The 26837-nt window shown below is 36.6% G+C and overlaps 1 protein-coding gene across 1 annotated transcript in view; it reads right to left on the bottom strand.

Annotated features, from left to right (window-relative positions):
• COL24A1 (collagen type XXIV alpha 1 chain) overlaps positions 1-26837 on the bottom strand; it is a 388303-nt gene that overhangs the window by 26493 nt on the left and 334973 nt on the right. The window contains exons 48-53 of the mRNA XM_030912579.1: positions 22180-22287; positions 20098-20205; positions 19952-20005; positions 19332-19394; positions 17249-17302; positions 11696-11731 (exon numbers count right to left, since the gene is read on the bottom strand). Of these exons, the coding sequence (XP_030768439.1) occupies positions 11696-11731; positions 17249-17302; positions 19332-19394; positions 19952-20005; positions 20098-20205; positions 22180-22287 (423 nt within the window). The remainder of the gene's footprint in view (positions 1-11695; positions 11732-17248; positions 17303-19331; positions 19395-19951; positions 20006-20097; positions 20206-22179; positions 22288-26837) is intronic.

Genomic DNA, 26837 nt, shown 5'->3' on the forward strand with positions numbered 1-26837 from the left:
TCTAGCACTTTGGGAGGTCAAGGCCAGAGGACTGCCTGAGCTCGATTTTGAGACCAGCCTGGGCAACATAGTGAAACCCCCTCTCTACTAAAGTACAAAAAAATTAGCCGGGTATGGTGGTGCGCTCCTGTAGTACCAGCTACTTGGTAGGCTGAGGCATGAGAATTGGTTGAACCTGGGAGGCAGAGGTTGCAGTGAACCGAGATCACACCATTGCACTTCAGCCTGGGTGACAGAGTGAGACTGTCTCCAAAAAATAAAATTAAATAAGTAAAGTAGTTTATAACAACATTATGATTGTCTCTGTTAATTTTCTTTCACTTTTTTTTTTTTTGAGATGGAGTCTTGCTCTGTTGCCCAGGCTGGAGTGCAGTGGTGTGATCTCGGCTCACTGCAATCTCCACTTCCCAGGTTCAAGTGATTCTCCTGCCTCAGCCTTCCGAGTAGCAGGAACTACCGGCGTGCTCCACCACTCCTGGCTATTTTTTTTTTTTTTTTTTTTTTTTGTATTTTTAGTAGACACGGGGTTTCACCATGTTGGGCAGGCAACTCCTGGCCTCAAGTGATCCACCTGCCTTGGCCTCCCAAAGTGCTGGGATTATAGGCATGAGCCATCGTGCCTGGCCGTCTATGTTAATTTCTAAAGGGGAACCAAATTACTCTGAATGCTTATGGTGGTTATTTGGCTACAGTGAAAACACTGCCTATGAAAATAGATTCTCTTTCCACTTTATCCCAGAATTTACATACAATCCTCCAAAAGTAACATATTTTATCAGTATACTTTAAAAATACATGTAAGTGCATACCCTTAAACTTGAGCATGTTAGTCTTTTCTTTTTTGTAAATTTCTTTTATTTCATTTCCTTACGTCATCTCCCTTATGTAAATGCAATCTTGATTTAGCTTCGTGATCCTTATTTTAGGCTGGCTCAGTTGCAGAGAGCTTCCTTTTCTCATTTATAAATTGAGGAGCTTCCATTGTAGGATGTTTAGCAGCATCCCTAGCTTCTACCCACTAGATGCCACTAACATCTCATTCTTTTTCCCCAACTGTTCAACCAAAAATTTCTCCAGACATGGCCAAATGTCTCCTAGGGCAGTAGGGGGACAAATGGCTGCTGGTTGAGATTCATTGGTTTGAAAGGAGAGTTTAGTAATATTAAATAAGATTAACTAGATAGCAATGTAATTAGAACAGAATGAGTGAGCATCACAAGTCATAGGGCATGACTGCAAACAAGAACATAAACTCTTCAAGCTGTCATGTGGGTGATAGCTGAGCTACTCTAGGTGGAGGATACACACACACACACACACACCCCATATTCCTTACTAAGTTGCTTCTAACCCTCTTTTTCTAAGAGGCACTGTAATTTATAGAAAAACACAATCACATAGCAATAGGAATTGAGAGACCTGGGCTCTGGTTTTTGTCTTTGTAACTTAATTTGCTATATGGTCTTAAATGAACTACTGCACATTTGGATCTCACATATCTAAATTGTGATATAATAGGTCTAGTGAAGATAATCTCCAAGGTTCACTTTAGAATCATGATTTTCAAGACTTTTATCAATTTTCTTCCCAACATGTGTTTTTTAAAATTTTTAAATTTTCTTTAAAGATGGGAGTCTTGCTATGCTACCCAAGCTGGCTTTGAACGCCTGGGCTCAAGTAATTCTCCTGCCTTAGCATCCCAGAGTAGCTGGGACCACAGGCATGTGCTTCTGCACCTGACCTACCTCATGTTTTATATCTGGATAAAGAAGGTGTACATATGCATACAGATTGGGAATTTAAAATTTAAAGTCTGTACAAATGTAATAGTGTTCTTGAATTTAATAAGTTTGATAATTTTTTAAGGAATGATTTATACTATTTATGAATTTCAAAAATAAATACATACATATATATGCTTTAAAAGCTTACAGTGTTAATATTTAGGACCTATTTCCCATATCCTAGTTTTTCCTTCTAATGCAGAAACCATCCTCCTCACTTTCAAATTGGAGACAAATAAGCCAATGTTAATCAAGAACTGTGAAGACACATTAACTTAGAGATAATATTAGAGAAAATGTCAATGGGATGTTTCAATATTTTATGATTTCATTAAATAGTATGTTATAAATATGAAGCAGCTAATCTAAAAATTCATGCTGAGATTGTTCTCTGCTTTTTTTTTTTATTTCTATAGCTTTAAGTTATGTGATTCAAGTTGTGACATTCTGTCAAAATTATTTTCAGGCCAGGTATAGTGACTCATGCCTGTAATTCCAGGGCTTTGGGAGGCAGAGACCAGAAGGATCACTTGAGGCCAGGGTTCGAGGTCAGCCTGGGCAACACTGGGAGACACTGTATCTACACAAATGATAATAGTAATAATCATTAAATAAATAAATAAATAAATTAGCCAAGTGCAATGACATGCACCTGTAGTCCTATCAGCTATTTGAGAAGCTGAGGTGGGAGGACTGCTTGAGCCCAGGAGTTCGAGGCTCCAGTGAGCTATGGCTGCCCCACTGCATGTCAGCCTGGGTGACAGAGCAAGTCTGTCAAGAAAGAAAAAATATCATTTGCCGATATCTGACACTAGGATACCATTTCTGCTATAAGTTAAAATTTTACTTAGAATTTTACTGAAGTTAAATTTTTACTAACTGTATCTCATTATTTCCAGCTGTCCTCTTTCCATTACTTACTCTAAAATTTACTCAATTGTGTTTTAAGTGTTTGAGGTCTCATAGAAAGTAGGAAATTTTGTAAACTTTCAGGATTAATTTGCCAGTAACACAACAGTTTTGAAGTAGAGAAAGAGTAGATAATTCTACATGTTATCTGCTAGGTTTCCTTAAGATGCCATAAAACTCTGGCTCTGTTTAGAATATATATATATGAACAGGGCTAGGTGCAGTGGTTCATGCCTGTAATCCCAGTACTTTGGGAGGCTGAGGTGGGCAGATCATCTGAGGCCAGGAGTTCAAGACTGGCCTGGGCAACATGGTGAAATCCCGTTTCTACAAAAAATAGGAAAAAAATCAGCTGAGTGTGGTGCTGAATGCCTGTAATCCCAGCTACTCGGGAGGCTGAGACACAGGAATCACTTGAACCAGAAGGTGGAGGTTGCAGTGAGCTGAGATCATGCCACTGCACTCCAGCCTGGGCAACAGAACAAGACTCTGTCTCAAAAAAAAAAAAAAAAAAAAAAAAAAAAAAAAAAAAGAAAAAGCAAAAGAAAAAGAAAATATATACGAATCTAGGGACTCATTTTAAAAACAGTCCATAGGCAGGCAGACAGGCAGCAAGTATAGAACAGAAAGAAAAATAACTCTTTCATAAATGGCCATACAGAATCAGCTCTCTCAATGATGGAAAGGACCTACTTGGGATCAATACTAGGGTTTACAATGTTAAATTACAGAAGACGTGAAGCTTCCTAATCAAGAAACTCAAATTATAATAAAGGGGTTACTTTTCATGTGTTGTATAATGAGCTGTAAACATCTTTGTATTTTTTTAAAGTCACTGAATCATGCTTTGGTCATTTTTTGGTTATTTTTAGGTATAAAACTTGGTAAGGAGAGCACAGTTTAATAAATTCATAGTTTAATAAATTTTCCTGCATGGAAAATTTTAAAATAAGATTGAGGCCAGGCATGGTGGCTCATGCCTGTAATCCCAGCACTTTGGGAGGCCGAGTGGGGTGGATCACGAGGTCAGGAGATCAAGACCATCCTAGCTAACACAGTGAAACCCCGTCTCTACTAAAATTACAAAAAATTAACCCAGTGTGGTGGCAGGCACCTGTAGTCCCAGCTACTCGGGAGGCTGAGGCAGGAGAATCGCTTGAACCCGGGAGGTGGAGCTTGCAGTGAGCCAAGATTGTGCCACTGCACTCCAGCCTGGGTGACAGAGTGAGACTCTGTCTCAATAATAATAATAATAATAATAATAATAATAATATTGATAAACCAATTTGATAGACTGTTGTGATTCTGATATTTGTGCAAAGACTTAAGTCTCTTATTTGTCTCAATACAATAGATCTTAGCTAATAAAATCCATTCCAAAAATGCACCATTTACTAGTGTTATCTGAGAATGACCTTTGTGAGTATGTTACTTTCTGAAAGACAGTAACCAATTAGGTGTCTTTAGCCAGTCAATTATTTAAACTGTCTCCTTAAAGAAAACAAACTGGTAGAATGCACTGAAAAATTCCCAATGAAAGTGTAAGAAATGTTACTAAGCTTTTCCATAAAACAAAGGAGAAAAGTTTAACGGCACATTTTATGGATTATGATAATTGCAGAATGATCTCCAGGAATTAAAAGATTACCTTTATAAAGCTCCTTAAATTATAATGGAATCAAAGGAAAAGAGGTGATTAAAAAGTTATTTAGTATCAGTTACTCAACAATAAAACAGAAAAAACTCATAATTCTAATGTGCCAGTTAATTTTTTTATTTTTAAAATTATTATTATTATTTTTGCAGCAAATTTAGTTGCCTACTCTAAATGCCACTGTGCCTATTTCCCATCTCCCTCGGGTACTGGAAGTTTGCATCTTATTTGTGAAGAGAACCATAACCCACAGACTAAAAACTCTATAAAGCATGTTAATTCAGGAAATTCTACTTTACCAGGCTAGAATTGGAAATAGTGCTTCACTTTTTAATTTTAGGGCATATTATTCATTTATCAACTATTACCTATTACATGGCAAGTTCCGTGCTAGACACTGATAACCTGTGTACTACACAAAGTTCCCTACTCTCAGGAAGTTTACATTCTAGTGGAGGGGAAGGAAACAACTGCAATGAGTACTATTATGAAGAAAAGAAAACAAGATCCTGTGAAAGAGAATGACCGGAAATGATGAGACAGAATGATCTGAGAAGACTTCTTTAAAGTGGTATTCGAGCAAAGACCTGAATATTGACATAAAATTAGTCATTTGAAGAGTATATGAATTAATTTCCTAGGTAAAAGAAAGGCATATTCCTAAGAATAGAAAGGAGGTCAGTGTAGGTAGGTGGCAGGTGGAAAATGGTACATCAGGACACTGGAGAGGCAAACAGGGGACCAGTTCATGTAGGGCCTTGTAAATCAAGTCAAGGAAGCTTAGATTTTATTCTAAGTGCAAGAAAAAGTCATAGGGAGGTTTTTAAAGAGGAGAATGATATAATTTGGTTTATTCTTTAACAATATCACTCTGTTTGCTATGTAGAGAATAGATTGTAGTGGGGGGAAAGTGGAAGAAATAAGAAACCAGGAGTCCAGGTGGGATATCATGATCACTTGGACAAGGGTGCCAGTGAAGAATGAGAGATGGATTCAGAATAGGATTTACAGTTGATGGGAATTAATCTCTAAAGAACTCTTTATGTTCTATAGCTTTGTCAGTTCTTTTGGGGGGGGGGCTTATTTATTTTTCTTTTATGTAGAATCACACATATTCAGATCTGGAAAAAACTTTACAGGTATCTCTTCTAATTCCCTACTCAGCGCAGGAATACCAGTCCAGTAACTCGGGGAGATGGTCAGTAAGCTTTGGTGAAAGGTAGTTACTACTTTGCAAAATGATCTTTTTGTGTACTATTTCATTATTATATTAGACAGCTCATTATTACATTGAGCTGAAATTAGCCTCAGTATTCTATTAACTTTGTCACTAAGTATTTATTGTGTTAATTATGTATCCGGTGCCATCATAGACTGGGGACTAGGTGGTAACAACGATGGTAGGTAGGTACTAGGTGGTATCTAATATATCTCATGCCTTTACGGAGCTCACTTTCTCTTAGGGAGCTGAGCACAGAAACCATAAATACAATTCAATAAGTAAGTCATTTAAATTGTATCCTCTAGAGTTACTCATATTGTATCTATCCTCTATTGTACCTATAAAAGATAACCTTTCAAATATTTGAAGACAACTATCATGTCCCAACACCTCAATTTTATCTAATTCATTTACCAATAATTCATTAAATATTTATTGAATGCCAACTATAAGAGAGGCACTGTCAGGTGTGAGAGACGCAGCATTAAAACAAACAAAAATCAACAGATAAAATGTCTGTGTCTTTAAGGCTACATTCTAGTGAGGAAAAATACAATAAACAAACAAACAAAACCAAATAAATATGTAAGATATCAGGTGGTAGAGACACAGGTAGAAGGAATATAAGGCGTCTCAGGAAGGTGGGGGCACTGCTATTCACACAGGCTAGTCAGGAACCTCTCTGGTAAGAGGACATTTAAGTACGAAACTGAAGAACACATGCCAGGCATTGTACTAGGTCCTGAGTGCTAGATATTATGCCCAGGGGTGGGAGTAGGGTGGGGTCAAAGCATTAGCATGCTTGCTCCTAGAAATGTTCATTAAATCAAAATGTCAAGATCAGCAGGAGCTCTCTACCATACATAAAGGGTATGGTAGAGAAATAAGAGGTGCAAAAGCCAGAAAGTGAGACAAGACGAAAGAACAAGGAGAGGGATGTAATCAGGCTGCAGAATCTGGTAGAGGTTAACCATCCCAGATATTTCAATTGGTCTTACCAGGACATGGGTTCCCCCGGATCCTTCCCCTTCTCTGAATGTGCTTTAATGTTGTCCATGTTTTCTTTGGGGATAGCATGACTGGTACCACTACCTGCTTTATTCTGCATGCCATATTTCTACCATTACAACCTAAGATGGCAGTCCTAATCTATTGCATTTGTAATCCATCAGAGCCACTCAATTTTTTTTTCCATGTGAAATGCTTGTGACATTGCCATAGGTACTTCAGGCTTCCTAATCCTGATGGAGACTATGTCCCAGCCACCGTACTTGGAGAGGATACTGGGGAGGCATGCAGAGCCACACTGATCTGGAACATGGGCTAATTCCAAGTCTCTCTGCTTTCCTTTCCCTCCTTCACTCTTCCTTGGAAATATAGCTTCACTGTGTGCATATGCTCTTGCTTCCTGTTACAATAAATCTGCTGAGAAAAGGTGAGGATCACTTTTCCACAATGAACACATCGATTTAAATATCCTTTTGTGATTCTTAGGCTATCTGAGATTACATAATTTCTCTTTTTTAGCTAATTAATATAACTGTAACTTAATTATTCTGAGTCTCAAGCGTACCCTACAATGAGAAGAAAAAATCTCAGCTGTCACTATGTAATCTCATTACCTTGTAGTCAAGACTTTACTGCTATATTTAAATTTATTCTTATGGGCCTTAAGTACTTAGTTTCAATCTCCCTCATTTTATTTCATGTCTGTCCTCTGTTTATGGTTGCTGCTTTAATAAGTTCGGCATGGATCACACGCTCAATGAGTAGATTTTAGCTTCTCTTGCAACAACAAAAACAAAAACATGGGTAATCATGTGAGATGAATATGTTAATTTGCTTCAAAAAATTACTTATAGTCAAATTACTTGCTTATAAATAACCTTTTTACTATCTATATGTATCCTATAACATCGTGTTAAATCTATACAATAAAAAACTGGAAAAGTGGCCCCTTTACAACATATCTTCTTTAGCTTGGAAGAACTGGCATCCTAGAAATGAGGGAAGTAGTGCCAGTATAAGCTACTTTGGTCACAAAAGTGCTGTGTACCTTTTGCCCATCCTCTCATCATTGTCTCTAACTGGCTGATATGCAACTAATGATTTGTCTCTGCATTGCAGACCTCTTTGGTGCTGACTGGACATAGTGGGTATATACCTAAAGCGACTTGGCAGTCCCTTTGTTCTCTCACTAGTGAAGAAAACCCATACCCCATTTCCTGATGCCTGGCAAGGCAAATAATCCATTTCACACAGTGATCTGGGAAGAAGTGATTGGTGGGTTCTTAAACATGTTTAGAGTTTATCAGATTTCACTGCAATCTACCACATAGGTTTCTTTTTCTTTTTATCTATTATACTTTAAGTTCTGGGTTACATGTGCAGAACATGTAGTTTTGTTACACAGGTATATATGTGCCATGGTGGTTTGCTGCACCCATTAACCTGTCACCTACATTAGCTATTTCTCCTAATGTTATCCCTCCCCTAGCCCCTGATCCCCCACAGGCCCCAGTGTGTGATGTTCCCCTCCCTGTGTCCATGTGTTTTCATTGTTCAACTCCCACTTATGAGTGAGAACATGCGGTGTTCGGTTTTCTGATTTTGTAATAGTCTGCTGAGAATGATGGTTTCTAGCTTTATCCATGTCCCTGCAAAAGACATGAACTCATCCTTTCTTATGGCTGCATAGTATTCCTGGTGTATATGAGCCACATTTTCTTAATCCAGTCTATCATTGATGGACATTTGGGTTGGTTCCAAGTCTTTGCTATTGTGAATAGTGCTGCAATAAACATATGTGTGCATGTGTCTTTATCGGAGAATGATTTATAATTCTTTGGGTATATGCCCAGTAATGGGATTGCTGGGTCAAATGGTATTTCTAGTTCTAGATTCTTGAGGAATAGCCACACTGTCTTCCACAATGGTTGAACTAATTTACACTCTCACCAACAGTGTAAAAGCTTTCCTATTTTTCCACAACCTCTCCAGCATCTGTTGTTTCCTGACTTTTTAATGATCACCATTCTAACTGGCGTGAGATGGTATCTCATTGTGGTTTTGATTTGTGTTTCTCTAATGACCAGTGATGATGAGCATTTTTTCATATGTCTGTTGGCTGCATAAATGTCTTCTTTTGAGAAGTGTCTGTTCATATCCTTTGCCCATTTTTGATGGGGTTGTTTGCTTTTTTCTTATAAATTTGTTTAAGTTCTTTGTAGATTCTGGATATTAGCCCTTTGTCAGATGGACAGATTGCAAAATTTTTCTCCCATTCTGTAGGTTGCCTGCTGACTCTGATGATAGTTTCTTTGGCTGTGCAGAAGCTCTTTAGTTTAATTAGATCCCATTTGTCAATTTTGTCTTTTGTTGTCATTGCTTTTGGTGTTTTAGACATGAAGTCTCTGACCATGCCTGAATGGTACTGCCAAGGTTTTCTTCTAGGATTTTTATGGTCCTAGGTCTTACGTTTAAGTCTTTGATCCATCTTGAGTGGATTTTTGCATAAGGTGTAAGGAAGGGGTCCAGTTTCAGTTTTCTGCAAATGGCAAGCCACTTTTCCCAACACCGTTTATTAAATAAGGAATCTTTTCTCCATTGCTTGTGTGTGTCATGTTTTTCAAAGATCAGATGGTTGTAGATGTGTGGTGTTATTTCTGAGGTCTCTGTTCTGTTCCATTGGTCTATATATCTGTTTTGGTACCAGTACCATGCTGTTTTGGTTACTATACCCTTGTAGTAAAGTTTGAAGTCAGGTAGCGTGATGCCTCCAGCTTTGTTCTTCTTGCCCAGGATTGTCTTGGCTATGTGGGCTCTTTTTTTGGTTTCATATGAAGTTTAAAGTAGTTTTTTTCCAATTCTGTGAAGAAAGTCAGTGGTAGCTTGATGGGGATAGCAATGAATCTATAAATTACTTTGGGCAGTATGGCCATTTTGACAAAACTGATTCTTCCTATTCATGAGCATGGAATGGTTTTCCATTTGTTTGTGTCCTCTCTTATTTCCTTGAGTAGTGGTTTGTAGTCCTCCTTGAAGAGGTTCTTCACATCCCTTGTAAGTTGAATTCCTAGGTATTTTATTCTCTTAGTAGCAATTGTGAATGGGAATTCACTCAAGATTTGGTTCTGTGTTTGTCTGTTATTGGTGTACAGGAATGCTTGTGATTTTTGCACATTGATTTTGTATCCTGAGATTTTGCTGAAGTTCCTTATCAGCTTAAGGAGATTTTGGGCTGAAACGATGGGGTGTTCTAAATATATAATCATGTCATCTACTAACAGAGACAATTTGACTTCCTCTCTTCCTATGTGAATACCCTTTATTTCTTTCTCTTGCCTGATTTCCCTGGCCAGAACTTCCAATACCATGTTGACTAGGAGTGGTCCTTGTCTTGTGCCGGTTTTCACAGGGAATGCTTCCAGTTTTTGCCCATTCAGTATGATATTGGCTGTGGGTTTGTCATAAATAGCTCTTATTATGTTGAGATACGTTCCACTGATACCTAGTTTATTGAGAGTTTTTGGCGTGAAAGGCTGTTGAATTTTGTTAAAGGCATTTTCTGCATCTATTGAGATAATCATGTGGTTTTTGTCATTGTTTCTGTTTCTGTTTATGTGACGGATTATGTTTATTGATTTGCATATTTTGAATGAGCCTTTCATCCCAGGGATGAAGCTGACTTGATCGTGATGGATAAGCTTTTTGATGTGCTGCTGGGTTCGGTTTGCCAGTATTTTATCGAGGATTTTCGCATCGATGTTTATCAGGGATATTGGCCTAAAATTCTTTTTTTGTTGTGTCTCTACTAGGCTTTGGTATCAGGATGATGCTGTCCTCATAAAATGAGTTAGGGTGGATTCCTTCATTTTCTCTTGCTCAGAATAGTTTCAGAAGAAATGGTACCAGCTCCTCTTTGTACCTCTGGTAAAATTCGGCTGTGAATCTGTCTGGTCCCGGACTTTTTTGGGTTGGTAGGCTATTAATTATTGCCTCAATTTCAGAGCTTGTTATTGGTCTATTCAGAGATTCAACTTCTTCCTGGTTTAGTCTTGGGAGGGTGTATGTGTCCAGGAATTTATCCATTTCTTTTAGATTTTCTAGTTTATCTGCACAGAGGTGCTTATAGTATTCTCTGATAGTAGTTTCTATTTCTGTGGGATAAGTGATGATATCCCCGTTATCATTTTTTTAATGCATCCATTGGATTCTTCACTCTTTTATTCTTTATTAGTCTTGCTAGTGGTCTATCAATTTTGTTGATCTTTTCAAAATACCAGCTCCTGGATTCATTGATTTCTTGAAAGGTTTTTTGTGTCTCTATTTCTTTCAGTTCTGCTCTGATCTTAGTTGTTTCTTGCCTTCTAGTTTTTGAACTTGTTTGCTTTTGCTTCTCTAGTTGTTTTAATTGTGGTGTTAGGGTGTCGATTTTAGATCTTTCCTGTTTTCTCTTGTGGGCATTTAGTCCTATATTTCCCTCTACACACTGCTTTAAATGTGTCCCAGAGATTCTGGTACGTTGTGTCTTTGTTCTCATTGGTTTCAAAGAAGATCTTTATTTCTGCCTTCGTTTCGTTATTTACCCAGTAGTCAGTCAGGAGCAGGTTGTTCAGTTTCCATGTAGTTGTGCAGTTTTGAGTGAGATTCTTAAGCCTAATTTGATTGCAGTGTGGTTTGAGAGACAGTTTGTTGTGTGTGATTTCTGTTCTTTTACATTTGCTGAGTGCTTTACTTCCAATTATGTGGTCAATTTTAGAATAAGTGTGATGTGGTGCTAAGAAGAATACACATTCTGTTGATTTGGGGTGGAGAGTTCTGCAGATGTCTATTAGGTCCGGTTGGTCCAGAGCTGAGTTTAAGTCCTGGATATCCTTGTTAATTTTCTGTCTCATTGATCTGTCTAACATTGACAGTGGGGTGTTAAAGTCTCCCATTATTGTTGTGTGAGTCTAAGTCTCTGTTACCACATAGATTAAATCTACTTCCTGACAACTGCAATTTTATTTTTATTCTACAAGTATCAGAGATATAATAATGAATAACTGTAACAGGGTCCTTGCTTTCATGGAGTTTATAGCCTAGTGTCAGGGTTACTATAATCACAAATTGAGTTAAACTTACAGTTTCACCTCTAAAGCCCTTTTCACCTCTGGGTCCCTAAAAGAAAAAAATAAAAGATGTTAGTTCATTGTTATTGATAGCTACGTATTAAATGCAGCTGAGGTCATTATATGTAGAAACATGACAATTTATATTTTTGCTTTTTCTATGTAGCAAGACCTGTTTTGTTAAATTGCATAAGTTCTAGTTTTATTTTCCTAAATAAAGTAAAGCAAACAAAAAACCCCTAGTGATTTATCACGTTGTCTGCTTTGCTGTTCCTAGTTCTAACCTTAAGGTGAGACTGAGGTAACTACTTATTAATTCAATTAAGTCAAAACAGCTTACCTGACAATCACATACTAAACAATTTAAAAAGGACATTCTAAATTCAGGTTAAATTCTTCCAATATTTTTTTTTCTTAACTTTTGAAAACCCTGTTTCTGGGATGGTTTCCCTCCCCTTTCTTGAAAATTTTGGTATGTTGTATACGTTTCCATGCAGTTCAAAATATTTTCTAATTTTCTTGGAGACTTCCTCTTTGATCCATGGATTATTTAGAAGTGTGTGATTTAATTTTCAAGTGTTTGGAGATTTTCCTATTATCTTTCTGTTATTGATTTCTAGTTTAATTCCATTGGCAAGAGAATATACCTTCTATGATCTCAGTTCTTTTACATTTAGTAAAATTTGTTTTATGCCCCATAACATCTTCTATGTTGGTGAATGTTCCATATACACTTGAAACAAATGTAGTTTGCTGTTGCTGAGTGGACCTACTGCTTTTAAAACGTGTTAATATTTTCCTGTTCATCCTTTTGAAAATTTTGTATATGTGTAAAAAATAAGATAATACTATTCATCTTTTCTGTAACCTGAATTAATACCTTCATAAATATAATATGAATGCTCTTCCATGTCAATCTACATTCTTTTAGATAATTAAAATACTTGCCTAGTATTTAATATACTATGATATTTTAAATTTGCAATTATTAGACTTTTTGCTAATTTTTGTCATTGTTAGCAGTGTTGTGAGAGATACTCTTACAGTATAAAAATTTTGTTAAAGACTGTCCTTCAGAAAGTTAGTTTGAAATTACATACACACCTACAAAAATGGAAGTGTATATTTCTTCTGATCTATGTCATGTTCTTTGTTAATTTGCAAGCTAAGAATACTATCTTCTCATTTATTCACCATTTATATGACTTCTGTGTTTCTCACCTTGTCTCAATTCATGTTAAACTAGGGTATTAACTTAAAATAACTTACTTATTTTTTTCTTATTTATTTATTTATTTTTGAGATGGAGTCTCACTCTGTCACTGGACTGGAGTGCAGTGGCGTGATCTCAGCTCACTACAACCTCCACCTCCCGGGTTCAAGCGATTCTCCTGCCCCAGCCTCCTGAGTAGCTGGGACTACAGGAGCATGCCACTATGCCCAGATAATTTTTGTATTTTCAGTAAAGATGGGGTTTCACCACGTTGGCCAGGATTATCTCAATCTCCTGACCTCGTGATCCACCTGTCTCAGCCTCCCAAAGTGCTGAGATTACAGGAGTGAGCCACTGCGCCTGGACCCTGATTTTTAAGATATCTACACAGCACTTAAAAAATACATATACACCCTTTTCCACTCCCTACTCAGTATTAAAAACCTGGTATGTATCTTTTCATACCTTTTTTCTAATCAAATATTGACAAATACATTTATATATGTATGGGAAATATTGCTTGTGTTTTATAATATTGGGATCATATTATATACTCTTCTATGCGTCTCACTTAACAATACATCATGAAATAACTGAGTCAAACTAGATATAATAAATTCTTTTAAATAACTGCATAATATTCCATGAAATGGCTAACCTATAACTTACCCAATAATTCCTTCAGAAATGAGTATTCATGTAATTTCAATTTTTTCCCCCAATAAAAGCAGTATTATAAAAAAAAGTCTTTGCAAAATTTCATTAGTGTATTGGGTGTGTTTATACCTGTGGGATAAATTCCTCAAAGTAGAACTGTTTTGTTAAAGAATATGTCCCTATATTTAACAAATCTTTCCATAAAGTGTGTAATTCACATTTTTACCAGTGATCAATGATAGTACTGTTTTCTCCTATATTCCCTTCTGAGAAGTTAAATGTAATATCTTATTTTACTTTAATTTGCATATCTCTAATTTAAAGTTAGGTCAGTGTCTTTTTATTATAAAACAATAGTTGAACTTTCGGATTTGTTCTTTTTTTCTCCACTGGCTACTTTTTTGATGGAATAGTTTTCATTTTTCTATTGAACTTTCTTTTTCAAACTATAAGAGTTCTTGGTATATGTGTGTGTATGTCTATCTAGAAAGATAGATATACACATATCCCTATCTATCTATCTATCTATCTATCTATCTATCTATCTATCTATCATCTATCTATCTTTATCTAGATACACACACATATCCATATCAATAGATAGGTAAATATATATTTTTTTCTTTTGCCTAGGCTGGAGTGCAGTGGCACGATCATGGCTCCCTGCAGCCTCAACTTCCTGGGATCAAGTGGTCCTCCCACCTCAGCCTCTCGAGTAGCTGGGACTATATGCATCTGCCACTACACCAGGATCAGTTTTAGTTTTTTTGTAGAGATGGGATCTCACTATATTGCCAAGGCTGGTCTAAACTCCTGTGCTCAAGCAATCTTCCAGCCTCAGCCTCCCAAAGTACTGGTAATATAGCCATCAACTACTGTGCCCAGTTGAACTCTTTGTGTATTAACCTGTCATATGTTGTATGCTTTGTAAATATTTTTCCCAATCGATATTACTTTTAAACTTTACTCATGAAATCTTTTTTCCATATAAAATTTAAAAAATTTCCAAGTATTCAAATATACTTTCTGTTCTTTTATAGGTCTCCCCAATCCTTAAGCTACATGTTAGTTTTCTCGATTATTCTTCAATTTTTTTATTTTTGAGACAGAGTTTCACTCTTATTGCCCAGGCTGGAGTGCAATGGCATGATCTTGGCTCACTGCAACCTCTGTCTCCCAATTTCAAGAGATTCTCCTGCCTCAGCCTCCCAGGTAGCTGGAATTACAGGCATGTACCACCACATCCAGCTAATTTTGTATTTTTAGTACAGATGAAGTTTCACCATGTTGGCCAGGCTGGTCTTGAACTCCTGACCTCAGGCGATCTGCCCACCTCGGCCTCCCAAAGTGCTGGAATTACAAGCGTGAGACACTGCACATGGCCTCTTCTAAGATTTTTATTGTTTTATTTTTTACATTAAAGTCTTTAACAATTCATCTAGGATTAAAATAATTTTGGCAAATGGGATTCCAATTCTTCTTCTTTTTTTCTTTTTTAAAGAGATGGGGTCTCACTCTGTTTGCCCAGGCTTGAGTGCAGTGGGTGCAATCATCTCATTGTAGCTGGAACTCCTGGGCTCAAGCAATCCTCCCGTCTTAGCCTCCCAAGTAGCTAGGGCCATAGGCACGTACCACCACACACAGCTAATTTATTTTTATATGATGGGGGTCTCACTATCTTGCCCAGGCTGTGTTCTGATTTCTTATAGCAGGAGGATACTCAAAGTAATTCCATCTCTCTTCCCTGTCACTGACGTAGGAATAAGCATCTGGCTAAATGCTAAAGATATGAAAAAAATGTAACCGGAGACTTCTAAAAAAATTCTTACTTTTGCCATGATAGTACTTTATGCCACTTTTTTCCTTTGGATAATTATATCTAGATGTGGTTCTTGAGAAATTGTAGTCAACTTGCTATACGCCTAATTATGAAGCCAACATTCAGGATATCAGGGTAGAGACATAGAGATATAAGAGAGACATAAGAACCTGGTCTTGGGTAAGATAATTGAGTCACCAAATTAAGCAAATCTGAAGCCCTTCCTATAATGTGATACAAATTTTCTTATTGCTAAAAGTAGTTTGGTTCAGGGTTCCTATTATTTGCAGCCAATTCTTCTTCAATTATATGCCATTTTTGTTATAAGTAAATTCCTATATATACTTAAGATCAAATTCTGGGCTTCAGTCTGTTACACTGATCTGTTTATTTCTTTGTACTACTATATAGTTTCATTTACAATGACTTTGTAGTATTGTTTTCTTATCAGAAAAGCAAGCCCGTCACCCCTCACCGGTATTTTTTTTCACAATGTTTTCTCCAATCTCAAATGTTTATTCTTTCATAATGAACTTTTATTCTCAGGGCAGAAAAAACTCAATATGGAAAAATTGATGTACATGCTGAATACTATAAGGGTCATTAAGAACTATCTATAAACAAAACACAGTAAGATATTTTAATTAAGTAATTTTAAAATTACATTTTCCTTGACCAATTAATACATCATAGTTTTGACAGAGGGGAACAATCATTCTGTAATCAGAACAGTATGTGTCCCTTAGCTTGCTGAAGAACCACTCACTGAAATATGAGAATTCTCCCACTTACAATCTTATATAGCTCTGAGTGGCAAATGTGGAAAGTCTAGAGAAATACTGAGTTATATATTTTACTTCTTTTGTTTACATATCCAGTAACTTTGGTGGTTTCTTCTCTAAATTTATCAAAGAGAATAGTGGTATTAAACATTTGAAGCATTCCATTTTCATATTTTTAAATTGTCTGTGTCTATAAATAACTTCCAAATAATTCAAAAAATCAATTCCCTAGATAGAATGAATCTTTCCTTTCTAAGTCTCAGTTTGACCCTTTCTACTGTCCTCCTTGTTTGTTAATACTATTATCAGTGTTGGAAAACTTTCCCAACATCACTTGCCCAATCATTGTCTCATTTCTCTGTTTTACTTCATAACCAAATTTCTTAAGGCACTGGCATGTAATATCTCAATTTCCTCTCCAGACACAGCTTGTATGGAGTGGAAAGAGCGGTGGTCTTGAAGTAAGAAACACGAGCTATGTAATTCACCAGGTCTATCACCTTGAATGACTAGATGAATCTCCATAAACCTCATCTGTTTCCTCATCTGTTAAATGAAAATAATATCTACTGCAAAAGTTTGTTGTAAGAATTTAAGGAACATTATTATTAAATATTTTCCTCTACTTCCTTCATCATTGTAACCTATACTCTGTCTTCTACTGCAACTTATTCTCTCAAAGATTACTGTTGACCACTCCTTTCTTGAAACCTATTCTCTCGAACGATTCTTTCCTTCCTTTATAGTGGGTACTTCCAAAAACTCAAATCTTGGATGTCTGCACATCTTTTGCTATCTATGTTCTTTCCTTCAGAAGAATAATTTATTTTTATTGCTCAAGTGTTTATGACGCTCTCCCCTTCCTGACTCAGTTCTATTTTCTTTTCTTAACTCCAATTATAAACGCCTACCTACTTACTTACACTGTCTTCATTACACATATGGTCCCTAACTTCTCAGAAATAATCTTCCAGAGGAAAATGTACGTCTATTTTTTCCAACTGCTTCTCAAATACCCTAATTCTTTGTAGATTATTCTAGAAATAGGATTAAAGAAAAAAAGAGTACAAAAGACTTGTATTATGATAAACTTACAGTTCTACCTGTTGGGCCTATTATACCTTCTCTGCCAAGGGGACCAGTGTTTCCCTGTTGAGGTAAAAGAAAAACAGTCTCACTGTTAGTATAACTAAAAAAAAAAAAAAAAAAATCCAGAGAATCTCTTGTACAATGGTAAAAGAGCCATGTCTACATAATTATCCTTTTTAATATAAAATCTTATAGTATTAGCATAAATTATAATAATCTTGGTTAACAGTATGTGACACAATTTTGCATATTATTAAAGTCTCCTATCAGGAGAGTTACATTTGTATAATTTCTAAAAAACTGGTGAATTAGCATTATGATTTTTAAGTGATGATAATTTCAATGATGCATTTTACACGTATGTCATATAACAAATAAAACTACTTTATATAAAAAAGAATAGAATGATGAACAAGGTTTTGAATAAATTTCTGTGCAGATGTTGAAAGAGCAGATGTTTGGGTACATGAAACATGTTTGGGTAACATGAAACACAAAATAGAGAAAAAGTACAATACAGTAAGGAACCAGAGGGCAGCACATGTGACCAACTAAACTTCAGTTCTTCATTTGTAAAACAGGAATAAGAACATTTACCTCATAGGGACATTGTGAGAATTAAATATGAAAAGTGCTCTTAAAACTTTAAGCTGTTATTTGATTATGAGGATAACCTTGAATAAGGTGAGTTTCTGATCAATTCCTCCCAAAGTAGGAACAGAGTCTATAATTTCTCAGTGAATACAAAATGCCCATTTTAGTTTTTTCCTACAAACTTCAACTTCCTTGGTTCTTCAGAAATCACGAAAATAGCTAATACATTTATAGTCGAAGAAATATTCAGAAAGGTCTTTAAACAATTACTATGACAATACTCCTCTTTGCATTATGTTTTGATTGTTTTTATTGAGACGGAGTCTTGTCGCCCAGGCTGGAGTGCAGTGGTGTCAGCTCACTGCAACCTTCGCCTCCTAGGTTCAAGTGATTCTCCTGCCTCAGCCTTCTGAGCAGCTGGGATTACAGGCATGTGCCACCACGCCCGGCTAAATTTTTTGTATTTTTATTAGAGACGGGGTTTCACCATATTGATCAGGCTGGTCTTGAACTCCTGACCTCAAGCAATCCACCCGCCTCGGCCTCCCAAAGTGCTGAGATTACAGGTGTGAGCCACCGCGTCTGGCCTTTTTTGCATTATTGAAAACAATTTATTGTAAGAGTTAGGAAAGCAGTGAAGGATTTTAAAAGTTTGACTTTCATTTAATAGTCATTTAAGATACCTTTCTCCTGCATCTGAACTGCTTCCCTTCTTCCTTTCTCTGCTCTTTCTACACTTGCCCCTGCAGCTGCTACGAGTCATAGAGATGCTACTACCACAGCCAAACCATTACTTGAAGTTTTTGATTTTTTTTCTCTTCAGTTTTTTTTTTTCAGTTTTATAGAACATCCCATCAATTAGAAAGTTTTGGTTAATAAAAACTAAAATAAAACAAAACAAAAAACTAAAAACAATAATCAGTAACCACTGGTGGCTTATTTGTCCTATTTATATTCTCTACAATTTGCAATCACAAGCACTCACTGCTAACTGGAGTTCTTCAGACCCTGTTTTTTGCAACTATTTAAGCGGTTCCTCATCACTCTCTTGGGATACCTGCCCCTGAGCTGGGAAAACACAGCTATTGGGAAATATTTTCAGTCTGGTCTGAAGATCTCTGGTCATACACAAGCTTCTTCCAGGTGGTGCATGGAGGTGGTCTCTGGTTGTATTAATGCTTATAACATGAAATTGCTGTATGTTTTTGTTCCTGGTGTGAGTTAATACATTATCCAGTCTTCACAGTAATTCTGATGATTCTTTTTTTTTTTTTTTAAAGTAAGACTGGGAAGTATGGGTGGTCTATGAGGTATTTTGCTCAAACTAATATATGAACTGCAAAAGACTGAATTCTGCATGTGCCCTTATGAGTTTCTATCTTAAAAGTCATTTTATTAAGTTATTTACTTGTAGCACATTACATTTAGAGCTCTTAAGCCCTACAGTGAGCAAAGAACTACAGTTTCTGGGTAGGCAGAATGACTTTACACTTACTCTCTGTCCAACAGGACCTTTAGGACCTGATATCCCAACAATGCCAGCATCCCCTTCAGGACCCTAGACATACAATAAGAAACAAAAAGATAAAATTTGTAGCTCTATATGAACATTTTACAAAATTACATCAATCTATCAAGAATTGCTCTTTTAAAAATGGAATATAATACTGTTGCGCATGCTGAAGTATTCAGAAAGAAGTGTGCTGAGGCCTACAGTTTACTTAGAAATACACCAATGAAGGGAGAGAGGGATACATAGATGGAAAAGCATGATAATGCCAGTAGGGTAAAATGTTAATGGTAAAATTTAGGTAATGGGTATAGGCATTTACTGTAAAAATTTCTCAACATTGCTGTATGTTTGAAAATTTTCATAATAAACTGCTTGGGAAAAGGGATGAAAGAAAACAAAAGCATATCATATACTAAAATTTCTGGGAAAATGTATAGTTACATAATTTTAAAAACAGACATATTCAAAACTCAAATATATAAATATGTACCTACTGAAATTTTACACATTTAAAAAAGCTCAAGTTAGAGACTGTATTGATATTTCAACAGCTCTTTTATTTCTAGATAGTTAGAAGACTAGAAGAAAGTATGTAAACATACTTTAGGTCCTGGGAATCCTTGGAAACCTGTCAAACCTTGAACACCATATTCTCCCTGCAAAGTGAATTGACATGATAATAATTATTGTACAATGGTAGCCTGTTCTGCAGAATAAGTGTTTGGTGAATTTCTGAGGTGGTACATACAGGCTGCCCTTTCAGGCCAGGCTCTCCACATGGTCCTTGATCACCTTGTGCTCCTCGGTGACCTCTTGTACCTTGAATTCCAGATTGACCAGGTAGCCCTTGTTCACCCTATGGGTAGAACAAAGAAAAGTGATATTCACTTCAGAACATATAAACATATTGGCTTTTGAATGAAGCCCAAATACAGGCCCATCCTTAGGCATAATACAAGGCACTGGGGAAATCAAATTTTGCATGTTCATCTTGTTTACCAATATTTTCCACACAAGTAGTATTTAATTATAATGAACCAGAAGTGCAGCAGTGGGAAAAGGAAATTCCAGAGATTGTGGTGATGTGTGGAAAGAAGAGGGAAGGGGGAACCTATAAAACTAGGAGGATAGTAAGACTTGAGAGAGGATAGTGAGGGTGTGGTATGTGTGGGTATGCTTAGATGTGATGGAACTTATATTTTGTTTATGTATTTATTTTATTTTTATTAGAGATGGGGTCTTGCTCTGTTGCCCAGGCTGTAGTGCAGTGGTATGATCATGGCTTACCATAGCCTTAAACCCCTGGGCTCAAGCAATCCTCCCAACTCAGTCTCCTGAGTAACTGGGACTACAGGCACACATCATTGCACCTAACTAATTTTTTATTTTTTGCAGTGACAGGATCTCACTGTGTTGCCCAGGTTGGTCTTGAACTACTAGCCTCAAGTGATCTTCCTGCACTGGCCTTCCAAAGTGGTAGAATTACAAGTGTGAGCCACTGTGCCTGGCCAGCACTTGTATTTTGAATTGATATCATTTTTCTGTGTTTTCCATACCATCCAGAGATGATTTAGCTATCTAATACTAGAAAAAGAGTAGTCTCCTGAAGTGTAAACTCTGGTTTTAGCCATGATTATCTTTTTAATTCCATCAATAAAAAATTTCCATTATCTGTCTCCCTAGGTTCCTTTGATATGAACTGTCTTTATCCCCTAAAAGTCACTTTAAGTATATACTTAATCAACATTATTGAAGTTTTAAAAGTCAAGTCTTTTTTCACTGATTTTTATTTTTGAAATGAGAGTTGAAATATCTTTCACACCATTTCTAAAAGTAAATTTAGGAATCAGGTGGACTTTAGAGATAGGTTAATGAAAAATGATGTTTGGTAGACTTTGGCCAAAGATTCTTTAAGATTAACAAATTATCTCTCATTGTCTTGAGACAAAGCTATACAACTTTGGGGCTTGACAAATATGGATCCTTCTTATTGCAAATTCAAGCCAAAAGGTAGCGATCTTTATTTCTTTTACTGGCTTTAGCATTTGCTTAGCTGCTTTGGATTTAGTACAAAGGAATATTCATGGTATAAACATTAACAGAAGACTAATATTGTAAACAGTAAGCAAGTGGGTCATGATTTTCAGTTTATCCACATGGGTCAGAAATCTGAAAATTCTTTAGAAGTGGAACTGTGAAAATCAGGTTAAGAGGTAATAATGGTAAAGGTGCCAATGTCTTAGTCTTAGCCATTTATGAAAGAGCTTTAGATGTTGGACTAATTTCTGTTGTCTGGGTCAATCCTGCATAAGATATTTCTAAAAGAGGTTTTGTCTGGAAAGTCTATTGACATGTGACAAACTCCACACAATAAATGCAATGTAAGACTAAGTTACTGTCACATTAACTCTAAGAAACAGTCTATACAGTTATCAGATTAATTAATTGGTTGGTTAGGTTCAGAGTCAGAGGAATATGAATTGTATTTGAGAAAGTATTTATCTGAAAGTAAATAAGATTTCTCTGTTTTGGAGAAGAAGATAGATGACAGAGAAGGAAAAAGAACCAAAATGAGTCAAAGATGTAGCATTTTTTAAAGCATCACTAGTCCTGGGTCAAAGAGTTGTTATGCCAAATTACAGGTACTGTGGCTATCACAGGAGATGGATATGTCAAAGCCACATACTTTCTCTTTTCCTAATGTGTTTTTACTATTTGCCAAATTCTATTAAAAACTATTAATCTTACCATCCTGTGATCTAGCCAATGAACTCAGGGCCAGAAAGGATGGCCAATACTGCCCACCCATCGGAACAAAATATTAAAGTACCTTTGGGCCTTGAATTCCTGGGCTTCCTGGCAAGCCTGATGAACCCTTTACTCCTGGAGGACCTGGAGCCCCAGCAAGTCCTGTTCTTCCTGGGCTGCCTCTGATGCCCTAAATAACACAGATAAGAAATGAAAACTGGGAAAGCTTCTAAAAAGTGAGTTTAGAGGATCAATAAAATGTAGGAAGAGTTGTGTCCTGAAAGGCTGCTGTTAACATAATGCCCAGGAGTTATCCTGGGCTTCTTTCCCAAAAGATGAAATGTTTAAATACTCTTTTAGAGACACCACTCACTTGAAATTTCTATCATTCATGCAATGATCTTGGTTTTTTAAAATGAAAACACTGAAGCAATACAAAGTTCACCACTACCTTCTTACTTATATAGCCTAGGTGTGAAGTATGTTTGTTGTGTTTTAACCTTGTATTATACTGTGGTGTACATGACAACTCTAATGACTGATGAAAGTCTACTTAAGAAGAAAATTCTATTCCTCAACCACACATGATTCCAGAAAATTTGCTAAAAATAGTTTAACTGGAAATAAAGTTAAGCAAGCAAACAGTATATCCTTAAAACCAAATCCTAAATCAGGTTGGCAAACTATACTTTGCAAACTAAATTCAATCCATCACTTGTTTTTGTAGATCTCATGAACTAAGAACAGTTTTTACATTGTTAAACATTGAAAAGAAGAATAATATTTAAAGACATGGAAAATTCTATGAAATTAAAATTTCAGTATATATAAAGTTTTACTGGACAGTCATGCTCATTCATTTATATACTGTTTAGGGCTGCATTTGCACAACAATAGCAGAGCTGAGTAGTTATGACAGAGTTTTTTAAAATTTCATTTTAAGTTCCAGGGTACATGTGCAGGATGTGCAGGTTTGTTACATAGGTAAACGTGTGCCATGGTGATTTGCTCCAGTTATCAACCCATTGCCTAGGTTTTAAGCCCAGCATGCGTTAGCTATTTTTCCTAATGCTCTCCATCCCACTCTGTCCCACCTCCACCAACAGGCCCCAGTGGATGTTGTTCCCCTCCATGTGTCCATGTGTTCACATTGTTAAGCTCCCACTTATGAGAACATGAGATGTTTGATTTTCTGTTTCTGCATTAGTTTGCTGAGGATAATGGCTTCCAGCTCCATCCATATCCCTGCAAAGGACATGATGTCATTCCTTTTTATGGCTGCATCGTATTCCATGCTGTATATGTACCACATTTTCTTTATCCAGTCTATCATTGATGGGCATCTGGGTTGATTCCATGCCTTTGCTATTGTGAATAGTGCTGCAATGAACATACACGTGCATGTATCTTTATGACAGAATGATATATATTGCTTTGGGTATATACCCAGTAATGGGACTGCTGGGTAAAACGGTTTTTCTGGTATTCCTGGACCTTGGTTCCTCACGGTCTTCAAGGAATCACCACACTGTCTTCCACAATGGTTGGACTAATTTACATTCTCACCAACAGTGTAAAATATTCCTATTTCTCTGCAGCCTCGCAAGTATCTGTTGTTTTCTGACTTTTTAATAATTGCCATTCTGACTGGTGTGAGATGGTATCTCATTGTGGTTTTGATTTGCATTTCTCTAATAGTCAATGATGTTGAGCTATTTTTTGATATGTTTGTTGGCTGCATGAATGTCTTCTTTTACGAAGTGTCTGTTCATGTCCTTTGCCCACTTTTTATTTTTTACTTTACTTTACTTTAATTTTATTGTTTTGGAGATGGATTCTCACTCAGTCGCCCAGGCTGGAGGGCAGGGGCGTGATCTCTGCTCACTGCAAGCTCTGCCTCCCGGGTTCACGCCATTCTCCTGCCTCAGCTTCCCGAGTAGCTGGGACTACAGGTGCCCGCCACTATGCCCAGCTAATGTTTTTGTTTTTTTAGTAGAGACAGGGTTTCATGGTGTTAGCCAGGATGGTCTCAATCTCCTGACCTTATCATCCACCCGTCTCGGCTTCCCCAAGTGCTGGGATTATAGGGGTGAGCAACCATGCCCAGCCCTTTGCCCACTTTTTAATGCGGTTGTTTTTTACTTGTAAATTTGCTTAAGCTCCTTGTAGATTCTGGATATTAGATATTTGTCAGATGGATAGACTGCAAAAAATTTTCTCCCCTTCTGTAGGTTGTTTCTTCACTCTGATGACAGTTTCTTTTGCTGTGCAGAAGCACTTTAGTTTAATTAGATCCCATTTGTCAATTTTTGCTTTTGTTGCAATTGCTTTTGATGTTTTCGTCATGAAGTCATTGCCCAGCCTATGTCCTGAATGGTATTGCCTAGATTTTCTTCTAGGGTTTTTACAGTTTTGGGTTTTACATTTAAGTCTTTAATCCATCATGAGTTAATCTTTGTATAAGGTGTAAGGAAGGGGTCCAGTTTCAATTTTCTGCATATGGCTAGCCAGTTCTCCCAGCACCATTTATTAAAGAGGGAATCCTTTCCACATTGCTTGTTTTTGTCAGGCTTGTCAAAGATCAGATGGTTGTAGGTGTGTGGTCTTATTTCTGAGTTCTCTATTCTGGTCCATTGGTCTATGTGTCTGTTTTTGTATCAGTACCATGCTGCTTTGGTTATTGTAGCTTTGTAATATAGTTTGAAATCAGGCAGAGTGATGCTTCTAGATTTGTTCTTTTTGCTTCATATTGTCTTGGCTATGTGGGCTCTTTTTTTTGGCTACATATGAACTTTAAGAAATAGTTGTTTCTAATTCTTTGAAGAATGTCAATGGTAGTTTTATGGGAATAGTATTGAATATATAAATTACCTTGGGCAGTATGGTCATTTTCACAATATTAATTCTTCCTATGCACAAGCATGGAACGTTTTTCCATTTGTGTCCTCTCTGATTTCCTTGAGCAGTGTTTTGTAGTTCTCCTTGAAAAGGTCCTTTATTTCCCTTGTTAGCTATATTCCTAGGCATTTTATTCTCTTTGTAGCAATTGTGAATGGGAGTTCACTCATGATTTGGTTCTCTGCTTGTCTGCTGTTTGTGTGTGGGAATGCTTGTGGTTTCTGAACATTGATTTTGTATCCTGAGACTTTGCTGAAGTTGCTTATCAGCTTAAGGAGCTTTTGGGCTGAGAAGAAGGGGTTTTTTAGATACAGGATCATGTCATCTACAAACAGAGACAATTTGATTTCCTCTCTTCCTATTTGAATACCCTTTCTCTTGCCTGTTTGCCCTGGACAGAACTTCCAATACTGTGTTGAATAGGAGTGATGAGAGGGGGTATCCTTGCCTTGTGCCGGTTTTCAAGGGGAATGCTTCCAGCTTTTGCCCATTCAGTATGATATCAGTTGTGGGTTTGTCATAAAAGGCTCCTATTATTTTGAGGTATGTTTTGTCAATACCTAGTTTATTGAGAGTTTTTAATATGAGGGGATGTTGAATTTTATTGAAGGCCTTTTCTGCATCTACCGAGATAATCATGTGGTTTTTGTCTTTAGTTCTGTTTAAGTGATGAATTACATTTATTGATTTGTGTGTGTTGAACCAGCCTTGCCTCCCGGGGGTGAAGCCAACTTGAGCATGGTGGATAAGCTTTTTGATGTACTGCTGGATGTGGCTTGCCAGTGTTTTATTGAGGATTTTGCATTGATGTTCATCAGGAATATTGGCCTTAAGTTTTCTTTTTTTATTATATCTCTGCCAGGTTTTGGTATTAGGATGATGCTGGCCTCATAAAATTAGTTAGGGAGGAGTCCCTCCTTATCAATTGTTTGACATGGTTTCAGAAGAAATGGTACCAGCCCCTCTTTGTACCTCTTGTAGAATTCAGCCATGAATCCATCTAGTTCTGGGTTTATTTTTGGTTGGTAGGCTATTTATTACTGCCTCAATTTCAGAATATTGGTCTATTCAGGGATTCAACTCTTAACTGGTTCAGTCTTGGGAGGATGTATGTGTCAAGGAATGTACCCATTTCTTTTTGATTGTCCTGTTTATTTGCATAGAGGTGTTTATAGTATTCTCTGACGATTGTTTGCATTTTTGTGGGGTTAGTGGTGATATTTCCTTTATCATTTTTTATTGTGTCTATTTGATTCTTCTATCTTTTCTTCTTTATTAGATTAGATAATGATCTATTTCATTAATTGTTTTTCAAAAAACCAACTCCTGGAGTCACTGATGTTTTGAAGGGATTTTGTGTCATGGTAGAGATCTTACATGGCACTTCCATTGCTTTGCACTGTTGCTTGGTGTACTACAAATTGTAGTGATGCAGTTATAATATAATAGTGTTTCAAGTGGAACATATATTACTGTGACACTTTATTTTACTTATTACCAGTGCATGCTATCATATCAAAACAAGAAGAGAAAAGTGGACTTCGAATATTGTGTTTTTTTAAGGCACCATGGAAAATGAATTATTTTCTTATCAAATTAGATATCAAAGCCTTGCATTTACTATGTAATATTATTATAGTTATGCTTAAAAATTATAAAGTATACATCAACATTATCAGACTAGGCACACAATATAATATTTCTACCTCACAGGAATGCAACAGTCAGAAAAATTAGAAAATGTAACATGGAGTATTTTTTCACAGCAGAATCTCTTCACAACAAAATGAAAATGAGGCTGCAACTGAGGTAAGTTTCCGAGTGTTCACTTCATTCATTAGC

This window comes from Rhinopithecus roxellana, chromosome 12 (genome assembly GCF_007565055.1).
Source record: "Rhinopithecus roxellana isolate Shanxi Qingling chromosome 12, ASM756505v1, whole genome shotgun sequence".
Lineage (NCBI taxonomy): Eukaryota > Metazoa > Chordata > Mammalia > Primates > Cercopithecidae > Rhinopithecus > Rhinopithecus roxellana.